The following is a 14,023-nucleotide window of genomic DNA, read 5'->3' on the forward strand; positions in this document are numbered from 1 at the left end:
GGGAGGCGGCAATGTCTGTCTGCCCATCGGTGCGAGGAGCAGTGACAGGCGCAAACTTTTCCCCGTGCCATTAATGAGCCAATTAAAGAGTTGGGCTCCTCACCCCGGGAGAGCTCTCTGCAGGCTGCCGGGCTCAGGGATTCAAGGTAGGTGAAAAGAAGATCACAACCCACCACAATCTGCCAGCCTCAGCGAAGAACCGCAGTGATGTGCGGTGCTAGGCTTGGGTCGCTTCCCCACGGTGAAAAATTATGAGGAAGAAAAAAAAAAAAAAAAAGATAATTTGGTTGGAAAAATGTGATGTTTGGGTGGATTCCGGCTCGGGGCAGGGCTGGGCAAAGCGTGCCTCCCCTGGCTGGGGTGCAGCTGAGGTAGACACCCCCGATCCCAGATGAGGAATGAGGACAGTAACCGAGAAGAGGAGAAATTCAAAAGAAAGAAAGAGAGAAAGAAAAAAAAAAAAAAAAAGGAAAAAAAAATGGAAAACAAGCAGAAATATTCCGTGATTGGAAATGTGTCCTTCACTGAGGGTCTGGCAGCGCGGAACGAGGGGAAGTCTGGCCGCCGCCGCGGTGCCGGCCCGCAGGGGCGCGAAGGGGACGGCGCAGCCCCGGCAGCCCCAAACCCGCTAACGTCGGGAGCCGGGGACTCCTCTCTGCTGCTCTTTCGTTCTGGCCATGCAGTGCACACCTGGGCTGGGAAGTGAGAGGGCTGTGGGAGGAGAGTGCGGGGCAGGCTTCTCCACGGGCGCGCTAGATGGGAAAATACACTTTTTTTTTTCTTTCCCCTCTGGTGAGAGAAAATACTACACCCGCCGGCGGCTGGTTGTTGATTATTATTTCTTGCGGCTCCGCTGCGGCGCCGTGTACCGGCTCTCTCACTCCAGGACTGTTCTTGTCTTCACAGAGAGAGGCTCCGGGGAAGTCACCCAGGGTCTTGGGAGGCAGCCCGCGGCCGTGCGTTTGGGCCCTCGGATTGACAACGGATCACGGGAAAAAAACCGGGATTACTATGACGCTCTTCCGAGGAGATATGCTGCCCGCCATGAGTAGGAAAAAAGGCCAGAAATACATCGTTTGGTTGCTGTCTGGTGCCTCAATCTTCTAGCTTTTTTTTTTTTTAAATGCAGTTGCTTGGAGTGCTGAATTGCATTGGATAAATGCCTTCCCCATCTAATTGACTCTGCTTTTCAGAGTACATTTAGTTTTTATTTTATTTTTTTCCTTTTTTTTTTTTTTTTTAAGAACACCTCTTCTCTTCAATGCTTGTTTGCATTTACACAACAGAACGGTTTTTCTGAGTAATGGCCGCGCTCAGAATCACCGCCTGATGTTCCGGAGAGATGAATTGCAGATGAGTTTGCCTTCCACCTTTGGATGAATCTCTGGAGTTTAAATTGTAGCAAGGAAGCGGGAAAAAAACACGATGAAAGAGAAGTCCAAAAATGCTGCCCGGACTAGACGGGAGAAAGAAAACAGTGAATTTTATGAACTGGCTAAATTACTACCCCTGCCCTCCGCTATCACCTCTCAGCTGGACAAAGCATCCATAATCAGACTCACTACCAGCTATTTAAAAATGAGAGTGGTTTTTCCAGAAGGTAGGTGGGAATGCCTATTCGTCTCTGTTTTCGTTCTGATCCAGATGTCATTTATCACTTTAACGGTAAAAAAAAAAAAAAAAGACAAAAAAAAAAAAGAAAAAGGAGGTCAGTCCTTCGGGATGTGCTCAGAGACAGGGTGCCCTCCGCTGTCACTTTCCTCTGTTGTAAATACTTTCCCTTTAGCTCCTATGACAGGTTTGGTTGGAGACTTATGGTGCTTTTGTCAACACTTGAAGGCTCTGATTTCTGCTGCGTGTTCTGCTACAGCAAACCCGGGTTTTCTTTTCCCCCAGTCTTCCAGTCAAATGTTCATCCCCCACCAAGCACACGCGAGGCCTAAGAGGGCATGATTCACCCCTATTTATAGGAATTCTGTGAGGGCGAGTTAGTTATGGGTAAATATTTACATAAGTCTATGCAAAGTCCTAAAGCCTTAGTTCAGCTCTCGAGGAAAGGTGTGGTGTACAGGTACAGGACACGCGTGCGGGCGTGCTCACACCCAGGGTAAATAAATAGGTCGAGCACGCTGAATCACATAATGTATGTGAGTGTGTTGTGTCTCGTTCTGAGGATCACTAGGGCAATTTGAAGGCATTAATCGACCTCGGAAAATTTTAGCAGGAGTTTTGCACCCAGACATATTCAATCCCCTGACTACTCAGCACTGCAAAACCAGTGGTCCAGTCTAGCCATGACTCTCCTCGACAGGCAACAGTAAACTTCGCGTTGACTTCCACGGCAGCAACAACCCTCCTGTCTAGCAAAAGAAAACTTAAGCGAGCTGAAGTGTCTCTTGCTTTTAAATAGTATCAGGATCTAAAGCGATCGTCTTTGGTCTTTTAGATCGGCTGCCAAGAAAAACAAACAGCACAAAGTTAAGAGTCAGAATAAAGTTCTTCCGTGTTCTCACTCTATTGATTTTATAAGAAGTGTCGTGGGGGGGGAATTAAAAACTACAAACCTTTTATTTAGATCCACTCGATGGGGTTGTGGTCAGTGTGAAAGAAAAGGTATCGAGAGGTTTTTGGGGTTTTTTTCCCCCTGATCTAATACAAAATTCTCTGCATCTTTTGTTGAGTGCACATAAGAAACAACGTAACACAGCTATGTCCCGATGAGTTTTCTGTAGCTGTAACTCGACTCGGTTGGTCTATATTTTTTACAAATTAAGAGGGTGTATATGGCCTAGTTTTGTTTTGCTCTAGTTTTGTCTGATTTGGTGGTTTAAGGAGTTTTTATTTTTTTTTTCTCCGTTAAATGTGTGGACTACTGGTACTAATTCTACTTTTTAAAATAAATATGCAATGTGGCAGTCATTTGGACGGGGTAGGTAATCTCACACCCAACTCCCTGCCCTAGGTTACAGATGAGCATTTATACCTAAAATCCACGGCAGTAATTTTCAATCCAGTGCATTTTACAGTGATTTCCATGTCATCGAGTCACTTGTAACCAAAGAAAGGGTTAAATTAAACCTTTAAAAATTATTATTAAAGTCTTCATCAAGCCACTTTCCTCTTCTATTTGCTCTGCCACCTTGAAGATCATTATGCGGGACAATCCTGTATTTCAAAGGAGACGGAGTTGTCCTTTATGCTGTCAGCGCATACTTTATAAAAATAAAGCTATTGCAAACCCTGATGCCCATGATGTTCCTAAAAGGATTATTAGCAATGATTTGTCAACTCCTGCGGTCTCAGTAGGCTACCTTTCTGCGTGATTTCGAGCAGGTCTCGTCAATTACTGGTGCCTATGTAGCGGGTTGTTTGATCAGAAGAAGCATATGGTGTTGCTTGTAGGCTGTGAGTAATCATGGGAAGAGAAGAATAGCTGATCCCCGTCCCTCGGTGGCAGCGCAGGATGCCTGAATGCCCTGGGGAACCGTGTGGCGAAGCGCGCCGGGGCCGGGGCCGCTGCCGGCCGCAGCAGATGCTAATTTGAGTGCGGAGGCAGTGGGGGCGCCTGAGCGGGGCTCGGGGGGCAGCGGAGCCTTCGTAGCCTCATTAAAGGCAAACTGCGCATTAGAAAGAAAGGCAGGCAGCAGGCTCGGAAGGACTTGCCCCTCCGAGGCGCTGCCGCGGGAGGCCCGGCGCCGAGCGGGCTGCAGACCCACACAGGACCGCCGCCCCCCCATCCCCGGGGCCGCGCATCCCTGCGCAGGACCGCGGCCGGAGACGCGCTGAGAGCGGGGCACGAAGGCCCGAGAGCGGGAGTCGCAACGTGGCGTGGAGCCGAAAGGCTTCCCCGTGGTCCCACGCCGGATCCCTCTCCCTCCCACGTACTTCCGAGGAGGCGGGGAGCGGAGACCGGGGCCCGGCTCGGCCCCGGCCTCGGCCCCCCGGGTTTTCCTGCGCTGGCCCGTGCCGCTACTAAACACGAGCGAGGCGCCCACGAGCGGCCTCCCGGCGCTGCGCCTGTGCCTGGCTGCGCGGGAGCCGAGCCCGGGTGATTTTTCCCGGGACCCCGGGGGACGCAGTGTGCTCTGGGAATGTGGCGGAACGTCTTGGGCTCCCGTTGCGGGTGTGCTTATGCTTGTCCGGCTGCGTATGAGTGTAGGGAGGCAAGGAAGCGGGGGGCTATTCTGGTTTTCCAGTGCCCCCACCCAGGAAAAAAAAAAGTCATCTCTTCTCTGGGAAAGGAGACCAGGTAGTGGCAGCCGGGGAAATGACACACGGAAAGGACAAGTCTTTCTGAACGGAGGAAGCAGGGCAGGGATGTTGGATGGATGTACTGGGGTTCCTTTCGCTTGCATTTCCCTGGGGAGGAAAGAGATACATGCATTGGGACGGATCCGATGAGTTGGCCAAAACACTGGGGATGGGTAGTAGGAGGCTCGGGAGCCCAGCCGAATGTCATGTCGTACATTTAAAGAGATCTTGGAGGAGTCAGGGCAGAAAAACGTTGTCTCCGTAAGAGAGAGCTGTACTTTCAGAGTAACTCATATCCCCTCTCCCCGGTACAAGAGCGAATTTCCATCTGCCCATAGAGTGCTTGCATAGAGTTGGTTGTAAATAATCATGTATAGAAAGATGTACACTCTTCATTGCCGCGCACACGCGGGGCTGGGGACAGGACGGAGAGAATCGGTGTGCGCTAGTCTGCATATTTTTGTGTTTGAAAAGTCCCTATAGAGAAATAAGGTGGGTAGATTTCGGGTTCATTTTGGAAGCAAGAGTTTTCTGGGAGTGAAACGCCCGGAGAGTCACACTCGAAATATGCACGTGGGGTTTCCTTCTTACCCCCAGACATCTAAGGCAGTGGCACTGGACAAACTTGACAAACCGGGCAGAAATTTTTCTACGGGCTCTCTCTCGTAATGGTTGTGCAATTCTCACAAGTTATTGGAACGCTAGGGTTGTTCTTTCTACCCCTAATTTCACTTCATTAGGTCTTCAGCAGATTAAAACTGCCAAGGACGAAAGTGCAAGACGTAGGTTTCTTGCATCGTTTCAGTACTAAAACACTTCTTTTCAGGAGGAGAAAGCGTATAAAACCTATACTGCTTTTCGGTGATCAGACAGCTATGGAAAGAGTGAATATCTGCTAATTTTCTGAGGACATCAAGGAAGAGTTTTAAGGGTTGGTTGTTTGTTTTTTTTCAAGCAGAATTAATTAATTAATTAACTCATGAATTAACGTTCATTATAAATAAATGCTAATATTTTAATTTAACAGTAAATCGCTAATAGTAAGTAACGTGGATGCAAAAAATAGGTAGAAAAATCTCCAGAGTGTCAAAGGACTAAAAGAGTTTTCCGCCAAAAACGATGTGATCATTGTTACTATAGCGGGGTAATTCTTCACTGACCTTCGGCAGTATCCAGAAGGGAAGGGAGAAAAAATTAATAAAACCCAAATAAAAAACACAGGTGGCACAATAAATAATTTTTGTTTGGGTTTTGTTTTTCTTTTTTAGTTAGGAATATTTTAAAGGTCCTATTCTCCATCCGCGACCAGAGATGCAAAAGGAGGGTATACAGTCCCTCCTAGTGGGAAGGGATCGTTTTGGCGCAGAGAGGCGTTTGCTTTTCGAGACAAAAGCAGAGACTCCGTTTACATAAACTTTCGCCGAATCAGGATGGTTAACATTTCAATATTGAAACCCTTAACCTTGTTTTATTTTAAAGGGGGAAGAGATCAACAGAAAAAAAAAAAAATACGTTTCCCACGTGGATAGGTGATTTAATGCTGTTTTTCTTGCTGCAAAGGGAAATGATTGAGCATTAGGTTTCAATGTTTATTTTCTTACAGAAGTTTTTCTCATTTAAGAAGCAGTTTACTCTCCACGCTGAATCTCTGTTTAATTCCAGTTTTGATGTGAACTTAAAATGTGAAGAGCAGAACTAAACTACTAGCAGGATCGTTGAAAAAAAAAAACCCAGAGATTTATGTTTTAGAAGGAATACTTAATGGAAGAGCGGGGGAAAAAAATCATATTTCCTTTGAAAACATACGACCGTTTTCACGTTGGAGAATATTTTTCAACTTGCATATAAACCGCGTGTTCGTTGGCGCAAATCCTTCCTTCCTTCCCCTATTTCTTCGAAATAAGGGCTACTTGAATTGAGTCTTCTGGAGAAGAAGACGAATAAGTCGTTGGTGCTCGAAAATGCCCTGATTTTTTTTCCTTTCTCTCCAATTTGGACATGGTTCCGTTTGTTTGCATTTCAAAGCGCAATTCCGCTACCTCGTGTTTGCCAAAATCCTGGCTTTTCTTTCTATAGTGAAATAGCCTCAGCATTATTTCCACTACCATTTTCTTAACAGGGATGTTTGTTTAGTCAACAGGGCTTTTCCTCCTTGTTGTTATTATTTTTATAAAGAAATAGGGATGCTAATTTATCTCTACCTCAAATGAATACCTGTGATTTACAGAGATAATAAATCTTTACAAAACCTTGCTAATGGCATCCGCAGGCAGTGGAAATGAGCAGGGTTTTTTTTGGGTTTTTTTTTTTATTGTTGTTGTTGTTGTTTTTTAAGCATAGTTTATTCTATTCCATCTGAACCCTCCGACGGCGACCCAGTCCTTCACAGAAGCCTCATTTGGCCGAGATTTTGAGTTATCATTAACCACTGCCTGTTAAATTAACTGGGAAATCAGCTCTGTCTGGCGTTAGGCGATGGCAGAACGGAGCGCTGGCGGCAGACGATTTAATTAAATGGTTAATCGAATCAAGCTAATTCCTCGATACAACATCCAGTTGCCTTTTGGCTTGCCAGTGACTAGGACGTGCAGGTTCTGCTCCCGCGACTCCCGGAGCTGGTGTTTGTCATTTCCCCTGGACAGAGAGGGAGAATGACCTCGTGGGAGATGAGGACTGAGTTCTCCTGTCTCCCTCTTCCCAAACAACTCCTGTGCCCCGCTTGTCCCTTAGTATTAAGGAGGCAGCAGCGCCGGCGAGGGGCAGTGGGAGGGAGGAAAGGTGCTGCTTGAGGAGCCGCTCACAAGGTGACATTCTTGTCCTCCCTGCGGAGAGGCTTTGCTGGGCAGGTTGAAGGAAGCCGCTGCCCGTGCCCCGGCCGACCTTCGTCGTCCTGCCCAGCACGGAAGGGGCGAGCCCCAGGGCGGAGGTGACCGGGGGTCCCGCATCCCGCGCCCTTTGTGGGGTCAGCATCCCCTCGGCGCCGGCGGGCGAGGAGTGAGCTGCTGCTCGTCCTTTTTTAATAACCATACAGCGGCTCTTGAAAGGGCAAAGAAAATGCAGCGAAACCAAAGCGTACGGAGACGTGCCCGGGCCACTGCACCCGGGAGGCGGCGGAGAGACCTGGGAAAGCGGCGGCGAGGCCCGCTGCCCAGAGAGGGAGTTTTGAGGAACTCCTGGAAGAGAAACGCGAGATTGACCCTCTGGCCCAACTTAGGGAAGACTCCCTGCGGTTGCCCCGTCGGGCAGGCTCCCAGCGTTGCCCCACAGCAGCGTGCTGCCTCCGGGAGAGCAGCCCAAGCGTCTCCCTCTGCCCATCCTCAGAAACAGGAAAGAACTCCCTGCCTCCTGGGCTTCGTCTCCAAGCCAACTTCCCTGGGCCTCGCCGGGCCTCGCGGGGCGGTGCGCCAGACAGGGGCAAAGCCCCGGAGGGGTACCCAAGGGTTCCCCGGCACCGGAGGGAGCTGGCCTCAGGTTCTGGCCCCCATAGAAACGGGTCTGGAGCTCAGGGTGGGCTCTCTACTAAGTGTTTTTAAACGGGGGCGTCAAGTCGCCCTCTCTAGTAAATCCGGATTGCGCTGAGGTTTCATGACTGCGAGCCCGCTGGGGAAATCGCCGTAACTGCTTTTAAAAGCCGGCAAATCAGCGCAAAGTAGAGAAGGGCTTGCATCTTCTGGCCACCCCACCCCCACCGCCACCCCCGCCCCCCTTTGCTATTGCCAGACAAAGGACGGGGTCGAGATGGGCTCTGCGCTGCAGATGCTCACAGAGGGACAAGTAACCCGGAGATCAACCAGGGCCAAGGAGCTGCCCTGGCTTCTCGGAGTCTCATTTCCCTGCGCCTGCCTTCCTCCGTCTTTGCCTAGATAAATTAGAAATGATTTAGGAATCTCTTCCCCCTTCCGTGGGACAGAGGAGCTTCTTGGATAGGGACGGTGCCCACCCAGCCCCTGGTTCCATTGGCTGTCGACATCAAGGCTTGCATCAATCAAAATATGAGGGGGAAGAAGGACAGGATCAGGGCAGTGCAGCGCGGCAGGTCTGGCTGTGCGCCCGGCCTGGGGGACAGGCTGGCGGTGCGGAGCGGCTCTCAGTGCCGGGGGTGGGCGCGGCTGGGTGGGAGAAGGCATTTCGCAGGGACCCGCCTTTGTAGCGAGCCCATGAAACCGATGGACATGCTTTTTGATGTGGAAAGCACAGTGGCTTTCCACTGGAGAGTGCTGAGAGAAACGATGAATCAGCAGGCTCCCTCCGTGCAGGTTCCGCGCAATATAGGTGAAGGCTGTTGGGTAACGATAGTCTGGATAAAATGCTTTTCTTTTCTTCTCTTAAAAAAAAAAAAAAAAATTAACTGATTTTCTTTTTTTCCTTTTCCCTTTCCCCCCTCGCAACAGCAGACAATATCTCGTGGCACAAATAGTTTCTCTTCTCAGGAAAAAAGTTCATCGAGTGAAAGAGATTGTTAAACAGGAGGAAGAGTCTGTTAGGCAGGAGCATATAATCCATATTTTGGCAAGAGTATCAAATTCATTCTGAAATAAAAGCTCGATGCATTTTTAAAAAATTTCTTTTTCTGCTTGAATAACACAGCTGAGTGATGCCTTGAGCTTATGTTAGACAGTTGCTCATCATTCATTCACCAAGAACTGACCTAAACGGTGCCTGTGGGATTAGGTCAATTTTAGTGGATCTACTTCGCCTCATTTGGTTACTAATTGGTTTCTTGTTTTATAAATCGAAATCTCATTTTCAGGAAATTACAAAACCCATGCAGCCAGTCCATGGAGGTAATCCGTGGGTCGGGGGTATTTAAACGGAAATGGTTCTACAATACATCAAGTATTAAGCAAGAGTAAAACTTCCCCTCTATTTCCAAATGAAATGTGAGCTCGCTAGCTCCTTAGATCCATAATGGATACATCCCTTCTAAGGCTACTTATGTAAATATGATAAACCAGACAGCGGTGGGGGAGGGGCCGCAAGGAATAAAGCAAATTTTATCTGCTAAGGTTAATGTGGCATAACTTGGAGATCTTCCAAAATAGATTATGTTTTGCTTTGTCTTCGGCCACTTTAGCTGGGAAAATCCTTTGCCTGAAAACGATTTAGTTATCCTTCTTCTCACAAAGCTGCTTGTTTCTATTCCAAAGCTATTATGCTGTTGGCTCTCCAAATTACAAGAGAATCTTTAGATCTTGTTTCCAAGCGTAATCCTGGAGCAAAAGGGAGAGCTGATTTCCTTGTTTTGTTTTAAATAGACAATCAAAGGATTTGCAGAATTTTCTGCGGTAGGTCAAGTGCAAGAAATCACAGTTTGCCCCTCGATAAAAGGAAATTGGATGTTAAAGCGAATAGGCCGGGGGGGGGGGGGAGGGAAAATTTGTGGAAGGGGCTTTCTCTCATAATCTTTAAAAACAGTATTTAAGGGGCATCAGGAGAGGCCGTCGATTTGGGAGAGGCTGGGATTGGCAACGATTAGAAATAGTCTCCGACTTGAAAGTACTGAAAACATCTGGGCAGCACAAAGGATCGTCTCATGTGACAGGATTTCAAAAAGCCGGTTCAGGTAGACAAGTGAAAACGTTTAATTATAAACCATGAGCAGACAGAGCCCAGCAGCGCGGGGTTTCCACCTGAAACATATAGAGGAGCTCAGCGCGCCGTGAAGAACCGCCTTCCCGAGGGAGGTTAACCTGCAATGCCCGTGAGCTGTTCATTAACCTACTGGGGTCGGGTTATTTTCCCTTTTAGGAGAAGAATAATTAGAGCCGTAAACTTAGATTAATAAGCAACTTAAATCATAGGCGGGCAGTGCAGATTTAGTCTTGAATAAAGAAACCTGTCACTCAGATTTCCCTCCGGGTGGGGGACGTGGCAAGGAGCCAGTTCAGCACTAACGGGCCATCCTGGCTCCCCAGCAGAGAAACCTCCGAGGAGCTCAGGAAAAACAAATATACCGCGGGTTTTTCTCTCTTTCCCTAGAAGCTGTGTAAGATTTGCCAGCTCCTTCCTGAATACAGGGGGCGGAGGTGATCCTCCATCCTGGCGGCTGGCTCCCCCTTAATTGGCGTGGAATTAATGGGAAGGAGTCTGTTTCTGACTGGCGACCTGCTACATGCTGAGGCTGCAGGATGAGGAACGGGCCAAGGAGAATCTCCTGCCTCCGTAGGGCTATGAAGTTAAGGAGGAAGGAGAAAAGTGTAGGGGTGATGAAGAGACAAGTTGTTGTGAAGAGGCAGAGGAGGAAGGGAAGAGAAGGAAGCGAAAGGCGGGGACGAGCGGGGCGCACCGCTCCAGCGGTGGGGAGAGCGCGCAGGGGCCGCGCTGGGATGCCCCGTTCAAAGAGCACGGAGGAAATCGTTAGCTTTGCTCGGACCGGCAAACACCTGGGTGAGGCCGGTCAATAGCGAAGGATGCCCGCGGCTGCCTGCTGTCAGCACCTCGTCTGTTTGTCTCGAAATAACTGGAAAACGAGGTCTTGCCTTTCCCCAGCCCGCACTGCGGGAGTGAGCACATCCCGCCGGCTGGGGTCCGCTTGCTACCTGCACCCCAGCCATCGATCGGGATTTGTAGGTTTCCCTTCCGTTTTACTCTGTTTTACTGTTTGTGCGTGTCGGAGTGAGACTTATTTCATGGCACAAGCCTCAAAGGTTTTAAGTGACCCGTTTAAATTATTTCAGCAACAACACCGTGAAAAGACGTCGTCCATGAATAGTTTTACTCCGATGAAGTAAACTCCACGTGGCTTTTATTACTACTCACTTTGCATAGGAGAAAACAAGACGCATGTAAAACATTAGACAAATCCGGAAAGATTAATTTCTGGAATGGGCTCTATGGAGGCACATCACCCCTCCCTGCAGCGGGAGCTATCCCGCCCACCGGAGCAGCAGGAGGAGAGATGGAAGAGATAGAGGTGAATCCTGGAGGCAGACTTTGTGGGGCGGGAGGGAGGGCGGTCCGTGCCGATGGACAGTGGCGAGAAATCGTGAGGTTAGGACGCTTCCCCTCAAGTTCAAGGGGGACAGTTCCCAGTAGCCAAAAGCAGCACTGAAAAGCACTTGGATCTGGCATGCTGTTACACTTAGGTCTTAGAAATTATCTTCACCGTTAACTCAAAATAGGTATTCGGGTATTTTTCTCTCTGAGGAATTAAATATTGAAAACAAAACCAAAAAAAAAAAAAAAAGCACAAAAGAGGCTTTTATCTGCGATGAAGTCACATCTAGTTTTCCAAAGATTGTATATATATATGTATATGTTTTAGAGTGTAGACAAAGAAAAAATGTTCCCCCCCTCCCCCCCCTTCAGGCCCACGCGAGTCAATTTTTCATCTCCTGACCTTACTTTTCTTTTTTGTTTGTGTTAAATAACAGGACTTGGAGAAGCCTGGGGCCACTCCAGTCGAACCAGCCCTCTGGATAATGTTGGACGGGAACTGGGATCCCATCTTTTGCAGGTACTGGTCTGGAAACGACAGGCATATGGTATTAATGATTAAAGAAATAATTCCCTCTTCTGAGCTTTCAATTGCCACCTTGACTAATTTTTAACCGTTCAAGTGTTTAATAGAAAGGTAGGCAGGAGGGGAACCACTTCAGAAATGAGAACCACTGTGATACAATGTCGTGTGTTTTATTGGTGGCTTGGTCCCTCTGGGTCCTTTGCCTCAGAATCATCTAACACTGCGTCTATAGGGAGGGATTCACAGTGTGTCCCAGGGTGCCAGAGACACAGGAGCACGACTTTTCCCCAATTTATTAAGAAGGTGACACATATCATCAATGTCGTGAAGCTCAGAGTGGTGTGACAGGGAGAGGCTCTAGCGACAGGTTAGGGTAGGCTGTCTGTGACAGAAGGGCTCAGTGGGCACCGACATTAGCAGAGACACAAATCAGGGAGAACAGATCTGAAAACTCACAGAGCTCTGAAATACTAAAGAATATTAGTGATGACCATCACCACGTATTTCTGGTGGAATCATGTGGCCTTTGGAGGGCCTATTCTGTTCTTGCTACACCCAGAAGTCCCATCTGTGTCTACTGAAATGTACCTGACCAATTGTCTTGTTTACACTGTGGAGTTTTAAATTCTATTTGATAGCCTAATTTCTCCTTATAAAATAGGCAAGCACTAAACCTCCATGACATTTGAAATAGGATAGAAGTATTCGGGATTTCTGGGACCCACATATTTATCACCAGATAACCAGGACCTCTTCTTAGATACTTTCAAGGCGTTACTTTTGAGTTCTGCCCCTCTGAGAAGTGGATTGTATCTCAGGGGTCCAGGAGCTTTAGAGGGATTCTTGTCCAAGATTTGCCCATTTCCTTCCAACTTTCTGAATAATCAGAGCCTGAACATGGATGCCCGTTTGCTAAAATAAATCAGAGGGACAGGTATCTAATAGGTCTATCTATTAATTTATTTATATTCCCTACCCTTTTCTGCAGACGTTAGACGGTTTCATATTTGTTGTGGCTCCGGACGGCAAGATCATGTACATCTCAGAGACTGCCTCGGTGCACCTGGGCTTGTCGCAGGTACGCTGGGGGGGCTGCTAGCCCCTGTGCCTGCCTGTACCACCTCCGCAACTGACAGGAGAGGGTGCGCGGTGCCGGCGATGAGCCCCCCTACTCCTCCTCCTCCTCTCTCACAGGTAGAGCTGACCGGCAACAGCATTTACGAGTACATCCACCCCGCCGACCATGACGAGATGACGGCGGTACTGACGGCTCACCAGCCTTACCACTCGCACTTCGTGCAGGGTAAAGCACACAGCCCCCTCCCCCGCCTGGCCTCCGCGGTCGCGTAGGGGACCGCGCAGAGCCAGCGGAGCCTGTGGCTTACCCCCCCTCTGCCTTTCCCCCTTCCCAGAGTACGAGATCGAGAGATCCTTTTTCCTGAGGATGAAGTGCGTCCTGGCGAAGAGGAACGCGGGCCTCACCTGTGGTGGCTATAAGGTGCGTGCCCGCGGTCAGATTCCCTGTTCCCCCCCGCACCAGCCTTCCCGTGCTCCTGTGCCGAGAAGGCTGTGAAAATGGGGAGCGAAAAAGGGGTGAGACCTCTTCTCGCGGGGGTTTTCCCAGCCCAGGATTCTTTCATGTGGTCCATTTCTCTCAGACTTTCAGATTGAAGAGCTCAAACCACAAAACCAAAACCAAGCAATCGAGCTCCCCTTGATGTTTGTTTGTGGGACTTTTTTATCTTATTATGTAATTATTATTTTACTCTTTGAACTGAACCTCGCACAACCACTGATGTTCCCTGTGACAGCTTTCAGGTGATACAACCGGAGCCCTGGGTTAATTTCTTTCTTAATTAGGTAATTCGTCAGCTGCAGAGGTAGCTCTCTCAGTCAAGGGTTTTGACCAGGTGCTTCACACAGTTCTGCTCGGGGCTCCTCAGTAAGGAGAGCTCTGCCCTGTCTCTTAACTCCTCGCTGCTTTGTGTCAGCCACACAACGCCGAGGAGGGGGTTGTACCCATAACCCAAGGAGGTGTCGTGTCACGATATACCGTAGACCAAGTCCACCTGCTGAGCTCCAAGAAGAAACATCTTAATAATAGAGAAGTAAGAGTGGAAGTGGACAGCAGTTGTCTACAAGGATACGTTTAGGAGATATACTTAAATCAAAGGTACTTTTTGGTGATGGATTGCGCCTGCTCCATCTATATAACAGAAGTATCTTACACATGTGACATATGCACGCATGTAAGCCCTTTCTCACGCGCATACACTCTTCATTACAAAGTCGTAACTGGATTGGCAGATC

General features: G+C 48.6%; 1 protein-coding gene across 1 annotated transcript in view; it reads left to right on the forward strand.

Moving 5' to 3' along the window:
- SIM1 (SIM bHLH transcription factor 1) overlaps positions 1–14,023 on the forward strand; it is a 52,495-nt gene continuing 38,472 nt past the window's right edge. Inside the window, exons 1-6 of the mRNA XM_009093325.4 lie at positions 1–146; positions 907–1,600; positions 11,625–11,707; positions 12,702–12,791; positions 12,908–13,016; positions 13,126–13,211. Of these exons, the coding sequence (XP_009091573.1) occupies positions 1,426–1,600; positions 11,625–11,707; positions 12,702–12,791; positions 12,908–13,016; positions 13,126–13,211 (543 nt within the window). The 5' untranslated portion in view covers positions 1–146; positions 907–1,425. The remainder of the gene's footprint in view (positions 147–906; positions 1,601–11,624; positions 11,708–12,701; positions 12,792–12,907; positions 13,017–13,125; positions 13,212–14,023) is intronic.

This window comes from Serinus canaria, chromosome 3 (genome assembly GCF_022539315.1).
Source record: "Serinus canaria isolate serCan28SL12 chromosome 3, serCan2020, whole genome shotgun sequence".
Lineage (NCBI taxonomy): Eukaryota > Metazoa > Chordata > Aves > Passeriformes > Fringillidae > Serinus > Serinus canaria.